General features: G+C 31.2%; 1 protein-coding gene across 7 annotated transcripts in view; it reads left to right on the plus strand.

Annotated features, from left to right (window-relative positions):
* LOC134724973 (protein Daple-like) overlaps window positions 1-16,366 on the plus strand; it is a 44,838-nt gene extending 28,472 nt beyond the window's left edge. For all 7 annotated transcript variants that reach the window (XM_063588402.1, XM_063588403.1, XM_063588405.1 and 4 more), the window contains 2 exons: window positions 12,980-13,105; window positions 15,796-16,366. In XM_063588402.1, coding sequence (XP_063444472.1) covers window positions 12,980-13,105; window positions 15,796-16,086 — 417 coding nt within the window. In that variant the 3' untranslated portion in view covers window positions 16,087-16,366. The remainder of the gene's footprint in view (window positions 1-12,979; window positions 13,106-15,795) is intronic.
* The last annotated feature ends 902 nt before the right edge of the window (window positions 16,367-17,268 follow it).

A 17,268-nucleotide genomic window follows, 5' to 3' on the forward strand; every position in this document is an offset into this window, starting at 1 on the left:
CTTAAACATTTTAAGTGGTAAGCTGTTGTTGATTCTGAAATGCATGTCGCCACTCGCAAAATTTCAAACTGCATTATCTCTTAAACGACAATAGATATCTCAAATCTGTTAAATGATAAATGATTTACAGTTAAAGGACAATATTATAGAAAAAGAATTGGGACAATTCCAAAGTTCACCAAGGTCACAATTAATTATCAAATATATGATGCAATACCAAACTTGAGAACCGGAAGTGGTAGAGACATGGAACTATCACCATTCAACTTTGGACCACCTGACCTTTCAATTATCACAAGGTCAAGGTCATAGTATAATGTGAAGGTCAAGGTGAAAATTCATCATGACCTGATATTGACCTCAAATTGAAGGTCTTGAATTACTGATCATCTTTGCAGTTTATAGTAGGTTGATATATGTTACCTTTAAAAAGATATACTCACAATACAATAGTTTTAAGAATCATCTCGTTGTAACTTTTGAACAGACGGTCGGACATTTTTGGGCTTATTATATAAAATGTAGAGCTCGTTGAGAGGAACATTTTATACGCTGTATGTATGCAGCAAAGTCTTATCGTTTTCCTAATATGTAAGCTTGAAATTGCAGCGTAATTTTATTTTGCACTCTGTGACCTTTGACCTTGGGTGCATATTAAAGGTCACATGAATTAAAGATTATTTGTTAAGGTCCCAAGTCTCTACGACTTCCGTTTCTGGAAATACAATTTTTCTAAAATTGTACACAATTTTTCAAGGGGAATAACTCCTTATAAGGGTTAATAACAAAATAATTGTATATGTTCATTAACATTGCCATCTGTTCCTGTACATGTTGCCGTTTTCAAATCGATTCTATCTCTTATACTTTTTGAGAAAAATGCAAAGGAAAGAAATTGTTTCAAGGGGATATAACTCTCATAGGGGACAATGAAGTCCTATTCAGCCTCATGCAGTAATATATCATGATAAAATCTACCTATTGTCCAAATAAAGTAATGATATCTTCAAAAACAACGAGAGGGGATCATTTTGAAAAAAATCAATTAAAGGGAGATAACTTCTAAAAGGGATGATGAAATCCTTAACAGGGTCATATGGTAATACCTCATGATGAGATTTATCGATGGTCTATATTTGGTCTAGATAACTTCAACAGAAACGTGGGGATGTCATTCCAAAAAAATGTTGGAAGAAAAAAAAGAAAAAAAAAAGAAAAAAAAAAGAAAGAAAAAAACATTAGAAAAACAATAAGGTCTTTCCTCACGTAGGGGAAAGACCTTAATTAAAAACCAATTCTTCAGAGATTAATTGAAGGTCTTTCCACCTCGATAATAATAATGAAATTTAAAAAAAAAGATCTTAGAAAAGGTCACTCCTTGTTGATGTAATTTTGTACCTCAAACTGATATAAAAAAATAAGATTAATAGGTATATGCAGAAGACTTTTTTGTATAAAAAGAACAAGAAAGAATTTAAAGCAAAGGTCAAAATCTAGAATGTCAAGGTCAATCACTTGTATGGTTGTGGAGAAATAATGATTTCAAATACATCAGGGGAGAAAATAGGTTGAAGTTGCGCCTTATTGTAAACATTAATTTGGCAAACATATCATATAATTATTTGTAACAGTTTCTTTTGAATAAAGATAACAAGCAAAATCAAAAATTAATAATATGACCTTGACCTTGACCTCAATTTCAAAGTCATGGGTCAGTGAACTCAAATTGGAAGATCCGAGGTCAATCACTTTTATGGTTGTGGAGAAATTATGATTTCATAAATACATAAGGGGAGAAAACTCTTATAAGGGTTGACCAAAACACTTCGATTGAATAGGTTGAAGTTGCGCCTTATTGTAAACAGTAATTTGGCAAACGTATCATATCATTAACAGTAACAGTTTCTTTTGAATAACGAAAACAAGCAAAATTAAAAATTTATAACATGACCTGGACCTCAATTTCCTTCAAATGGACCAAGGATTTCATATAAAAAAACTGTAGGCCTCTACGACTTATACTGTATTTATTTATCCAACATATCGCCTGTCTTAAATTTTCAAAGGGAAGCAACTCCAATAAGATGTCTTCCGATCACTCCAGTCAAAATAAAACAAATCATTCACTAGCTACGAGATATATAAAAAAAATTAAGTAAGATTTTTTTAGTTCAATCAATAATGAAAGTTAAACAGTGAAATAATAATTCGCTTTTAGCAGCCAAAATGGTTTAATTTTGTCAAATTAAGCGATTAAACATTGATAATTACTGTTTCACTTGCAAGTGAATTAGCCGACCTCATTAAATCTGTATTCATGTGAACTTCAATTTAACCCCTTGCTAGAGATTGACAACGCATGCATTATACAGGTACAGGTTATTTAAAGAAAAAGAATTTCAACAATGAAAGTGAAACTACGGTAAATCATTTGATTACTGATTCGATCTATATAAAATCATTCTTATACAGTTAAAAACAATGAGACACGTACATTTTTAATCTATAAGATAAAATCAAACAGACCTATAAAAATCCAATTGCACGTGTTGTTTTAATCTATTCATATCGTTATTTATGTTTACATCGCTTATATGGTCATCTGAGGTCAAATCAATAGTTAATAAGATGGCGTCTGGACTAACATACACACGAAACGAACCTACATATTATCAATACCATGCTCTGTATACTGTTTATTTTAGACTTTTGGCAGTTTGGAAAAATGTTTTACATTACTAGAAATCAAATATGAGAATTTGAGTCAAATCGCAGACCATGAACTTGACAGCTAGAGCCCGTTTAAGAGTAAACAAACAATTTGGTGAAAAGAATTTGTAAAAATCTTTTACGGTTTTAGAGATATAGCGATAACAAGAAAAAGGGGACGCGGGGAGATAAATCCTATAAGAATAAGTGTTCGGTCACACAGGGTGAGTTTTGAAACCCCCATTACTGTACAACATCATTGGCCAAACATCCATTCCATATGTTGTAAAACAAAAAAGCATCTCAGACGGCAGAAGAAAAAAATTAAATAAATAAATAATCAGAAGAAAAACAAAAGGTCTTTCCACGAAAAGTGGAAAGACCTAATAATAAGAATCAGAACAAAACCAATAGACCTAATTAAAAACCAATTGTTCAGAGAACAATTGAATGTCTTTCAACCAGTAAGAATCTATTTAAAAATGAAAATATTAAAATTTGATTTTAATTGTCAGTTGAAGCATCAAATAACAGGTTATTGTACGCTGATTCCAAAAATATATGGTTTCTATATAAAAAAAAATATATAAAAAAGGGAGATAATCTTTTACTTCCGATTTAAAAGTTTACTTCCGTTATTGTTTGACAGTTTACTTGACACTGATTCCAAATATATATTGTTCTATATACTTTTACATTGATTTAGAACAAACATAGCTACTTCCGGTTTACAAAAGTTCACTTCCGGCTGTCTTTTTTAAGGTCACATTGCTTACAACTTAATGTAAAAAGTCCCATGGCTTTATCATGTGTACATATGAGGTAAAAGCAAAGGTCAAAATCTAGAACGTTAAATTAGCATATGACCTTGAGCTCAATTTCAAGGTCATAAACCAAGGAACTCAAATCAAAAGACTTTAGTCCTCTACTTTATATTGTTAACGAGTTGATATTAGATATAAAAAGGGGGAAAACTCGCGTCAAATGTCTAAAATTTATTTGTTACGACATGTCGTAACTAACAATTTTGTGCAAAAATTTTGTCGTTATCTTATATGATTTCTAAAAATAAAGGTCAGAAGCCAAAATAACACAAGGTCACTTCCGGTAATTTTTTTTAAGGTTAAATGGTTTGATACCTTTGCCAAAAGTCTCATGGCTTTATCATGTATACATTTGAGGTAAAAGCAAAGGTATATATCTAGAACGTCAAATTAAGCTATGACCTTGAGATCAATTTCAAGGTCATAAACCAAGGACCTGAAATCAAAAGACCATTGATCTTAATTATATTTGGTTAATGAGTTATATCACCATACATGTATTTTTAAATACAAGAGGGGAGAAAACTCCCTTTTATGTTCAACGTACCCTTGCAATCAAAATTTACGTGTTAAGACATGTCGCAACTAACAATTTTGTAAACATAATTTGTTGATATCTTATACTGTTTTTGGGAATAAGTGAAAATAAGCCAAATTCAAAAATTAGAAAATGACCTGACCTTTGACCTTGACCTAATTTTCAAGGGTAAATTTCAAAAGCGCATAAACTGTTCGATATCATATACTTAATATCTAAGCAACATATTGCGAAACAAATATTTATCTCAAGAATAGAATTAGGCGGAAGGAAAAAAAAATAATCAGAAGAAAAACAATAGGTCTTTCCACAGAAAAGTGGAAAGACCTAAATGATAATCAGAAGAAATACAGTAAGGTCTTTCCTTATAGTAAAAGAAAGACCTTAATTAAAAAGGTCAGCTCTCATAGCAGATAACAGTACAGGAGGACTCAATATGATAGATATCGACAGCTACTTTAATACACTTAAAATTAAATGGGTATTAAGATTTATGGAGTCAAAACATAAAAATTGGTCAATTATTTCGTGATTCTTTTTTGATAAAAACGGGAAAAACTTCCTTATCTTCAAAATGAATTTAGAACTTAAAAATTTAAAACCACTTAAAATTGCAACTGAATTACCAGAATTTTATCTGGACATTGTAAAATGCTGGATATGGAAAGGTGGAGGTCAAACTAAATCGCCCACTAACTTTAGAGAAATACGCAAAGCAATTATAAGGGGTAATAAAAACATAAAAAAATAAACCATTATTGATGTTAATAGGATCAGAAGCAATATAGTCTATATTAATGAAATTATTGACGAAAACAGTCAAATCAACGAAAAGACAATACTGCGTAAGTTAGAAATAAAACACAACTTGATAGCCGAACTATCAATACTAAAAAAAGCTATTCCAAAATGTTGGATAGATATCCTGAAAAGAAATATATCTGTTAGAACCCGAGTTTGTATTAACGAAAAAATAATCAGAATGAATGGAACAGAAATAAATTTAGCAGATCTTGAAAATAAAACCGTCTATCAATATTTTATAAAAAAACAAAATAACTTCAAACATTGGAATAATAAAATGGCAAAAAATATTAGGCGTAAAACCATTGCAAATTAGACACTCCTTATCATTTACAAACAAATAAATATACATAAACAAACTTAAAGTTTATAAATGGAAATTATTTAGCTACATATTTGCCGAACACAGAAAATCTTTTCAAATGGAAAATATCAATTTCGTCAGAGTGTGCTTTATGCAAATGCACAGACAATTATCAACATTATTTTTTATCGATTGTAAATTTTTTTTAAACTTGTGGAATAAAATAACAGGAAAAATGAATATCATCAACTTCTGTAAGAAAATAAACTGAATAGATATAGTCTTTGGATATAAAATAGGAGACCGACATTATAATGACATAAATCTTATTATAACGTTGATAGGTTTCTCAATTTATAAATCATTTTACACTTCGGAACAAAGAACAAAATCCGCCTACATATACAACATCTTCAAAAAAGAATTTGAATTATATTTTGAAGTTAACAGATGTGTAAAAAAAACGTAAAAGTAATCTAATTAAAGTAATTCACAAATTTCAAAAATTTCTTTAAACTGTTCGACTATAAAATAAGTAAACATAATATTCATATATAGTTTCGAAACATAACGTAGAAAATATTTACTCAAGTATCTTTGAAATGATATACAATGTACTTCAAATGCAAAATAAAAATTGACACCTCAGCGGCCGTAAAGAAAAACCCTTAAATTACACCTATTCTAAAACGTTAAATCAAAACACAATAAGGTACATATTATAGGGAAAGACAATAAATTCATATTTCGATAGTAATAAACATATAATATCTTACCTTTTGATAATAATCCAAAAGCGAAATGATTAACACATGAACTATATTAACCTTGAATCATTGTCAGGTTACGATTATTTGATCACACATGCACGATTTTTTAAACGAGCAATATGTGTCAGGTAGATTGTAGGGAAAACGGTACTATTTATTCTGCCATAGGCGACAATACTAACATTTTCTAAATTTACCAGTTTTTATAATAAAAACCTGGATTAAACAGTTATGTGTGGTGTTAGTACTTTATTACTGTATTATAAAAATTGAAGCCAAATAGTAGCATGACCAATTTCCAACGGAGCTTGTTTATGTTATCCATCATTTTGCACCAAATTTATAAAATTTTGGAAGCCTTTTCGAATAGTTCTCTAGGTTTTAAAATTTATATTGTCAATTTACACACTGCAGTTATTCATTGATAAATTAAAAAATATATTGTACCCTTACATCCAATCACAGCGCTCCTTAGTTGACTTCCTTCACCTGTCTTGGGTACATAAAAGGCCAACCTAATGCTGGGAAAATGTAATACTACCGTTTTCCCTGTAGGCCCAAGACCACAATTAATGACCCTTCTTTTCGTTGTTCACGAATATAGTTCCCTTTAGTTATAGTGTATTTCTTCTTTATTTTTTTTCTTTCCCTTTCTCATTCATTTCTTCTTTTTTTTTTTAACACTTGAATATAAATTTATTGCACTAAAGCTGTTAACAATAACCTTACCGCTACAGCTTTAACTGTAAGGTACCCTGACATAGTTAGTATCTATAAGAACAGGGTTTCATATAGATAAGTATTTTTTTTCTTAAATTTTATATTAGTATATTACAATTAAATACAATGTTCAATAATAATGTAATACAATTCAGTACCCTGATCTGAAATAAATGATATATTTTCCTTCTATACATGTAATCAAATTAAATAACGCCCATTTAATACTCTTATCCGAAATTGAAAGTATGGTGTCAATTATCTCGTTTAAAAATTACATGATTAAAGAGTGTGTGACATCGATTTTCCTGATCGGATGGTTTACTTGTTTAAAGGTGAGAGAGAGCATGCTTTTTAATGGATGTATGTTGAGTTAGGCTACTTTACTTCTTTTTTATTTGGATTTTAAACATTTTAGGTGAGTCTTTTCTTTATTTTTATTTATTTAGTTAAAGTGTTTTAGAAATATCTTCTTTAAGAGTGTTTTATTTTGGAGAAATTAAAGTTTGAAGCACTTGGACTGTAGTATATTCTTGTAGATTGTAGGATCTTAAGTATTCGTCCAGTTCAAATTTAAACATATTGAATACATTAGTAGATTTATTTCTTTGATGGATACATAGTATGATTTGTAGATAGCAAATCCTATAAGTGTCAGAATTATATTGAATCCGATATACTCATTATCTGTTATTTTGTAGCCTATTACAATGTCTTTTAAGTTAATGTTTTTGTTAAAATTCATTTGAGATAAGATTTTATTAATGATTTCCCAAAATTCTTTTAGAAATTTACATTCGATAAAAAAATGTTGATACGTGTCTTTGAGTTGACAAAGTTGACAAAACGGACTAGTTACGATTTTCCATTTATAGAGATTTTCTCTATTCGGTAAAATGCAAGTTATTAGTTTCCATCTAAACATTTTAAGTTTATTAAGTTTTAAATGTTGGTGTATAAACTTAAACATATATTTGGTAAAGTCATAATTTATTTCTAATTCATTTTTCCATTTATTTATGCCAATGTTTGGAGAAATTTTTTTTTGAACGAGCAATTGATACACGTTTTTGTTGCTTAAATTTTCAATTTTAATGTTTTCTTTGTTTATATTGATAAATAATCTGTTAAAATTTACTTTTGATTTGATGGATTCTTCTGTAGCTAAAATTTTTAGCCATGAGGTTGGAATTGAGTTTTTTACTTTTGAAATTTCTGCTATCCAATTTTTAGTGTTTCGCAGTTTTCTAAATATTTTATCTTGGGCAATTTTTCCATTATCGTCAATAATATCGTTAATGTAATTTCATTCATTTCTTAGCATTTCTGGGGTGGAAATGAAAGAAGAGAGCTGAAATAAACTTTTGGATGTTTTATTTTAACTGATTTCAATAAGGAAAGAGTGATTAGGCCAGGTGCAAAAAGGTTATATTAACACTTTTCGGAACATCTCTTGACTTGCCTATAGGGGTAGGGATGTGTATTGGCCAAATTTGTATGATGTAATGATGCAATTTTTCTGAAAATTGCATATATCTTTGGACTTGTACTGTACATTACACACACAAAAAATTAGACAAAAACAACAATTAAATTTGTCTAAATGCGACAAAACGTTATAAAGAAATGATAGAGAAGTTAATTGTGGTCTTGGGCCTAAGAGGTGCATTTCAGCAAATTTTGAAATTATACTTTGACAACTTCTCTGAATGATCTATTGGTATTTATTTGTCAAACTATATGAGAAGAAATGATTTCCACTTTTATTTGATAGAAATTTGTAAAAAAAGTCACTTTTCAGCTGATATGCCCAAAAAGTAGCTTTTTCACTTTTTTCAATAATTTTGCAAAAGCAGCATCCTTAATTTTTCTCTGACATTTTTTTTCTGATATCTATTTGTGTTTGTGGTATTTATTTCATGTGTTTTACTCATTTGTGAACTCTGAACACAAAGAAAAGTGGATAAAAGCATAAAAAGAGTACAAAATGGACTGTTTTAATAGTCTAGGTCTAGCGGTCCGTACGAAGCAAGTGAAATATGATGTTCTATGCACTTAAAAATTGTATTTCTTTAAACAGACTGCACTAAATCTATATCAAAAGCACTTATTACTGGTTGTTTAAACTTGTCTGTTTCACAGAATACCTTTATTTTCTTCTGTTGGATGGCTGGTGGTTAAAATATTGACATTTCAAGACTGAAATTTCAAGCAGGTTTTAAACAGAAAATTGAAAAAAATTTGCATCAGACCATACTGTCTACATATATAGTTAAAAGCAACAGTCTTGTTACATCCAGGCTTCATATTTGATCATATCTCAGCAAGGATTTGGGCAAAAAGAAGCATATTTACATCTCCAATATCATTTATATGCGATTAAATATGGAAATATAAAGAACAGCCTAAATTGACAACTTGTTGTTTTAAGCTTGACATTGCTTAAGACCATGTAAAACTCATGTGTTATGCTATTTGAAACTTATATTTACATGAAAAGAACATTTATGATATGTTAAATGTTTTTTTTTAATTTAAAAACTTCAGAAAATTGTTGTAAGTGGAAAATATTACATTTCATATAAGGCCTCGCTTCATTTGAAAACCTCTATTTTTTGGCATAGGCACATATAAAATTAACTTTTGTAAATTTTTTATAAGTCTCATACATTAAGTATGCTATCATTTACTTTGAATAGATAATATCTTATACATTGAGACATAAAAAAGTGCAATTTGGTGTTTTGGGGGGATTTTTGAAGCCAAAATTTGACAGTTGAAATTTTTCTATTTCAACATCACAATTTAGCAACCAAAGTTGAGATATAAAAAAATGCCACATTTTCTATAATATATATCACATGGCTTTGAAACTTTGTAAACTGACTCATAATACACTAAGCTTAAATCATTGGTTATTGGAATTGGTCAAGTTTTTGGCCCCTAATAGGCCCAAGACCACAATTAATGACCCTTCTTTTCGTTGTTCACGAATATAGTTCCCTTTAGTTATAGTGTATTTCTTCTTTATTTTTTTTCTTTCCCTTTCTCATTCATTTCTTAGCTTTTCTGGGGTGGAAATGAAAGAAGAGAGCTGAAATAAACTTTTGGATGTTTTATTTTAACTGATTTCAATAAGGAAAGAGTGATTAGGCCAGGTGCAAAAAGGTTATATTTACACTTTAGGAACATCTCTTGACTTGCCTATAGGGGTAGGGATGTGTATTGGCCAAATTTGTATGATGTTATGATGCAATTTTTCTGAAAAATTAGACAAAAACAACAATTAAATTTGTTTAAATGCAACAAAACGTTATAAAGAAATGATAGAGAAATTAATTGTGGTCTCGGGCCTGTATCCAATAATGAGGATGTAACAGTATAGGTCAAATATGGAACAAAATTACGTAATTATAAATGTCAATGATTTGCAATTATATATGCTTGTATTGTAAATTTTTCTATTTGTAATTGACTAACAGTTAGTTAAATTATATTATTATTTATAAATGTATGTTTTACACACAAATTGAACTAACAATTACTAACAAAATTTATTATATACTACTAACGGTTAATGAGGCCGGCATAAGGTACCGGTATTTGATGTATCCACTAACAAATGTGAAAAACTATTAAGGGACGACATCAAAGTTCAATGTGGGATAAAAAACTTAATTCACATAGTTTTTTCACTGAACACCCCCCCCCCCCCCCCTCTTAACTTGATTTGGAAAAATTGATTTACGAATAGGGCTATATGTAAAAATCGATTTTAGATATACAAAAATTATACAGAATTTTAACCCTCCAAACCTCAAATACTTTTGCCTTTAATTAAGGAGATAATAAAATTGAGAAAGGAAATGGTGAATATGTCAAAGCGACAACCACCCGACCATAGAGCAGACAACAGCCGAAGGCAACCAATGGGTCTTCAATGTAGCAAGAATTCCCGCACCCGTAGGTGTCCTTCAGCTGGCCCCTAAAAATATGCATAATAGTACAGTGATAATGAACGTCATACTAAACTCTGAATAATACACAAGAAACTAAGATTTAAAATCATACAAGACTAACAAAGGCCAGAGGCTCCTGACTTGGGACAGGCGCAAAATTACGGCGGGGTTAAACATGTTTATGAGATCTCAACCCTCCCCCTATACCTCTAGCCAATGTAGAAAAGTAAAAGCATAACAATACGCACATTAAAATTCAGTTCAAGAGAAGTCCGAGTCCGATGTCAAACGATGTAACAAAAGAAAATAAATAAAATGACAATAATACATAAATAACAACAGACTACTAGCAGTTAACTGACATGCCAGCTCCAGACTTCAATTAAACTGATTGAAAGATTATGTCTTCATCATATGAATATCAGGCACAATCCCTCCCGTTAGGGGTTTAGTATCATACTATCATAAAATATATGAGAAGAATATAACCCGTGTCATGCCAACAACTGTTTTTTAGAAATAAATGTGTCTAATTCTCAGAACTACAATAAGTCTTTCCACAGAAAAGTGGAAAGACCTTATAATAATCAGAAGAAAACCAAAAGGTATTTCCTCAGAAAAGTGGAAAGACCTAATTATAATCAGAAGAAAACCAATAGGTCTTTCCACAGAAAAGTGGAAAGACCTTATTATAATCAGAAGAAAACCAATAGGTCTTTCCACAGAAAAGTAATTATCAAATCAATATCTTCAAGAATAACAAAAAAAAAGTGGGAAACTGATTATTTTAGATTGTTCTAAGATCTTCTAAGTCAAAGGATCATAACTTCGCACAAAATAATCATACTGGAACAAAATTCGCACTTGATCTGTAATTTACCCATTATCAAATTAAGTCTTGAAAAATTATTTGTGTTGATGGATGGACAAACCGACTGACAGACAGAGAGGCGCAGTGCAAACCTTAATTCCCATTCGACTTCATCGGTAGGGGAAAAAAGAACAGTCACACTCATGGCATACCCGTCCTCACTTCAGTTTATAAATGACCCTATTTATCCTATTATAATTGGATTAATTCATGGAAGCGATAGATTTGTTGTAAATTTACACATGGCGTGATATTCGTTAATTTTACATAATATAAAGATTGAGGATGAACACGGATACGACCACTTTCATTTTTAACAAAAACCATCTGAAAAGTGACATTTTTCGGCATATTTGGTAGATTTTTCATATTTGAGCTTGAATCGGGTCGTTTTTAATGACAGAATCAGTTAAAATCTTTCACATAAACTAATTGATTCAAAAGAAATAGACACTTAAGTGTTTAAAAAGTGGTTCAGATGAACCGGAAATTTGAGGCCAAAATCGGTCCTTACCGGACCTACTCATGAGAAAATCATGGCCAATGCCATATGGAAATTTACAAAAAAATCTATGGCTTTCATGCAGATTTGCTTATAAATGAAGTATATACTTTATCAAAAATAGATTATTATCTAATTGAAAGACTTCACTTCATCCAAAATATATATATATATATATAACATTCAGAAAATTAGTTTATACAGAATAACAAACAAACCTACCACTAATTCTTCAAAAAAATTACCTGTAACCTTGACCTGTAACATATTATGATAAAACAATACAATAAATAACAAATCAATATTTCCAAGCATGAAGAAAAAAGTCTAGAAAAGTGATTTACCGGACAGACAGACAGAAAGACGGATGGAGTGCAAACCTAAAGTCCCCTTTGTCTTTGTCTTTAAGATTGTGGTTAGCTAGTCAAAATGTACTATTGTGTTGTTTATTTGTGTATTTCTCTCTCCTGAATATTCTTGCATTTATTTGTATTGTAGTCCTGTCATGTAATGGTGTAAATGTAGTGTTATATTTAACATTGCCATAAAAGTTTGAGGTTCTTATGGTTCGTTTCTGTGTGTGTTGCAATGTCTTTTGTTTTTGGCAATTCAGTCTTTCTCTTATTTCGTTGTTTTTCTCTAATGGTAGATGTGTTTCACTCGGTTTTAGTTTGTAACACGGATTTGTTTGTGTCTCAATCGATTTATGACTTTCAAACAGCAATATACTTTTGTTGCCTTTATTTACCTCTATCAACTGCATGCAGCAACACAGGTCAAGTATTGAACTTGCTATGGATGATATCTGAATTTTTGTCCAGGACAATACGGGTTTTGCTTTTATCTGGCAGAAGTCCTTACTGGTGCCTCCCATGTACCCTCAAAAGTCTTGAATTTCTTTTCTGATACCATTTTTGAAGCCATTAGCAAAATGCAATGAACGGAATATGTAAATATACATTTGATTTTATATTTTAGCAAACCAAATTAAGGGAAATGTACAAGCAAGAAAATACAAAGTGCTTAAAGGTAGAGGGACAATTGAAAGAAGATAAGGTTAAACAACAAAGAATGGAGACAGAAATTATATTATTGAAGGCTAAGGTAATTTGTTTGAACAATGATTAATGTTAATTGCAAGGGAATTTCAAAGGAAAAAACCAGATTTTTTTATCAAGACTTACTATTTATTCAAATCATTAACTGAATATGTCAGATAACTATGTTAAAGATCTTATGAAACAAAAAGGAATTTTAAATAGAATTGCCATTGCAAGCAATAGCGGATGTCACCCTTCCCCCATTGCCACTAAGTGGCAGCCATTTCAAAACAACACAGTGAATGCAGATCTATGAATTGCGATATATCTTTCTGTAAATTTTCAGTACAATAAGAGCATTGTCAAAAGTTTCACATTTCTGCTGTTTCCATGGCAACGGCAGCCATTTTGAAAATTCCAATATCAAAAGTCTCAATTATACATGCCAGTTGACAATAATATTAAGTTTATCTCTTGCACGTTAAAGACACCCTTGTAGATTTCGAAAAAGAGCAGGCTAATGCCGCTACAAGGCAGCACTTGAACCCGCAAAGTGGAAAGGGATTAATATAAGTTGCAAAACTTGTTTCCCAATCCACTATAAATAAATATGTTTAAACTAATATTAAGTTTGATTAAGTTTGGAGCATTTTGAAAATATTTGACATTTCTGCAGTTTCCATGGCAACAATGGCCATTTTGGAAATTCCAACTCCAAAAGTGTCATGCAGACTTGACAGTCAACAATCAAATAAAGTTTCATTACTTTTTGAGCATTTTGAAATTTTAGAAATTTTGACATTTGGTTGGTTTCTATGGTAACACAGACCATTCCAAATTTCTAATGACAGATACCACATTGGTACATGGGAGGGAACATACCATCAGAGTTCCAATGGATTTGACCTACCATTTTAAGGAAGTAAATGCCACTTTTATTTACACCACTGGGTCGATGCCACTGCTGGTGGACGTTTCGTCCCCGAGGGTATCACCAGCCTAGTAGTCAGCATTTCGGTGTTGACATGAATTTCAATTATATGGTCATTTTTATAAATTTTCTGTTTACAAAACTTTGAATTTTTCGAAATACTAAGGATTTTCTTACCCCAGGAGTAGACTACCTTAGCCGTATTTGGCACAACTTTTTGGAATTTTGAATCCTCAATGCTCTTCAACTTTGTATTTATTTGGCTTTTTAACTATTTTGATCTGAGCGTCACTGATGAGTCTTATGTAGACGAAACGCGCGTCTGGCCTATAAAATTATAATCCTGGTACTTTTGATAACTATTTACACCACTGGGTCGATACCACTGCTGGTGGACGTTTCGTCCCCGAGGGTATCACCAGCCCAGTAGTCAGCATTTCGGTGTTGACATGAATTTCAATTATATGGTCATTTTTATAAATTTTCTGTTTACAAAACTTTGAATTTTTCGAAATACTAAGGATTTTCTTACCCCAGGAGTAGACTACCTTAGCCGTATTTGGCACAACTTTTTGGAATTTTGAATCCTCAATGCTCTTCAACTTTGTATTTATTTGGCTTTTTAACTATTTTGATCTGAGCGTCACTGATGAGTCTTATGTATACGAAACGCGCGTCTGGCGTATAAAATTATAATCCTGGTACTTTTGATCACTATTTATGGTTTTTAAAGAGTTTTGACCATTTTTGCCTTGTTTCCATGGTAATACAAGACATTTTGGAAACTCGAACGCCAAATTGCACATCTTCCAATGTTTGCTCATCATTACTGTCAAGTTTCATTAAATTTGGAGCATTTTGATATTTTGGAAATTTTTGGTGTAGAATCCATGGCAACATAGTAGTTCCAATGATTGCCAAAAATCATCCAAAACAAGTATATAGTGGGCACCTACATTGTATCAAAATATAATAATTCTAAGTTAAAGCATCTCCAAATAATTCCCCAAAACCCAAAAGTGGAATTTTTCACAATTGTTCCGTTTCCATGGTAACGGCAGCCATTTTAAATGGTCTTAAGACCTACTGTAACCCAAATTTTTTTGTTCCTCATTATAGTTCACTATCATCAAGAGTCAGGTTCCATTGTCTCCAAAAAAGCTGCCGGACAACAATCATTGGAAGAATATAAAACAAAGAAACAGGGGAAAAGCAATATGTCACCCGACATTGTCGATCGGGTGACATAATAAAAACTGATGTGAGATAACAACAAATCGATACATCATGCATTATACAATATATGGTCTAAATGAAACGCTGTAAATTACTTCTTATCAACCACTCTCTTGGTTTGGATTCATAGGCAATATTGACATTAAGTAAGTTAATACTGAACAAGAACTTAAGAGCAATTATCACATAACTGTCAAAGAGATTTCAAAATACACAGAAATGGCCATGTAAGTTGTTTCACTACAATAGATTTTTCATGGGTAATGGAGTACTGTTACAGTCTGTATTGTCAAACAATACTCTTGGAATGCTTGTTTCATGTCAAATATTCAAATAATCAAATCATATACTGTGGATTTATCCTAATTCGTTGGGTACCAATTTTCATGGATTTCTTGGGTACAGGTAAACCACGAAATTTAATGTTCAAAAGATGACAAATTTTCTGTAGGTTGTTGTATGCAGACATCAGAAAAACCACAAAATTGAAAATCAACGAACATACAAGTTCCCCTTTATCCACGAAAATTGGTACCCACGAATATAAATGAACCCACAGTATTATATATTAATTGTTTTTATTTTAGGTGACAAACCTGTACAAGCAATTAGAACAAGGCAAGTCAAAGCCTCACAAGCCACAGGACAAATTACAAGCCCCAGTGAAACCAACAAAGATAACAAAATCACCATCACCAATTGAGTCATCTTCATCTTTCATAGAGTCAGAATTTATAGCCTCAAGCTCAATGACAGGAGTAAAATCAAAACTGGTGGAGCATAGCAAGAAAATGTCAAATTATGAATGTGAACGATGTCAAGCACAGTTTGAAGATGAAATGGAACATTTATGCCACATTAACAAGTGTTTAGATTGATATCTGTAATGTAATCCTGAATGCAATATTCTTTGTAATTTTAATTATGGTTCATGGTTTAAATTTATGGATGTACCTGCCAAAATTTTCGTATGAAATCATCGGGAATTACTTTTGTCTGCTATAAAAAAAAAAGCATATGTGGTTAGTGGCAGGAATAGCACATGAAAAAATATTGAATGGGTTTTCATTTTGTGTTGGATGATAATTGACTTATGCAGCTACGGTGGCACATGCTGCTGCGATTTTTCCAGTTGAACAATTAAAGCTGTTTGATTTCTTTCTTACTGGTAATCCTACAGTTTGCCCCTGTCCCCTGTAAAGTTGTTTTCACGTAAAAGAGCGTGTACTTTTAACAAACAAGAGTGAGTGTTTTTACTACAAATAGTTTTTAAAGGTACCAGGCTTATAATTTAATACACCAGACACACATTATGTCTACATAAGACTCATCAGAGACCCTCAGATCAAAATAGATAGAAAGCCAAACAAGTATAAAGTTGAGGAGCATTGAGGGCCCAAAATTCCAATAAGTTTTGCCAAATATGGCTAAGGTAACCTATGCCTGCAATAAAAAAAGTAAAAGAACTGATGAAAATTCAAAACAGAAAGTCCCTTATCAAATAACAAAATCAAAAGTTCAAACACATCAAAGGAATGGATAACAACTGTCTTATTCCTAATTGGTACGAAAATCATTAGTATTTCAAATAATTTATACTTATATAAACAGTAAATTTACAAAAATGACCATATAACATAACCATAAGTTTCTGTCAGATGTAAATATCAGCTTCTAAAAACATGTAATGTAGCTGACATCTTTACATAATTACAAAAGTACATGGTAGTGGCTTAAAGTATTGAAGGTTTGTGCATCTTATGAGTTTATACAGATTCTTAACATGTAACGTAAGGGTACTTATCAAATTGCATATTGAGAATGAAAATGGGGAATGTGTCAAAGAGACAAAACCCCAACCAAATAGCACACATCAGCTAAAGGCCCCCAATGGTTCTTCAATGCAGCTAGAAATTCCCGCACCCGGAGGCGTGCTTCAGCTGGCCCCTAAACAAAAATGTGTATACTTACTGAGTGATAAGATGTCATACACCAATTTGGACAGGGTTTTTTTTACCTTTGTTTATTTATAATCCAGACAAGACTTAGTTTCTATTTTG

Source organism: Mytilus trossulus, chromosome 7 (genome assembly GCF_036588685.1).
Source record: "Mytilus trossulus isolate FHL-02 chromosome 7, PNRI_Mtr1.1.1.hap1, whole genome shotgun sequence".
Taxonomy (NCBI): Eukaryota; Metazoa; Mollusca; class Bivalvia; order Mytilida; family Mytilidae; genus Mytilus; species Mytilus trossulus.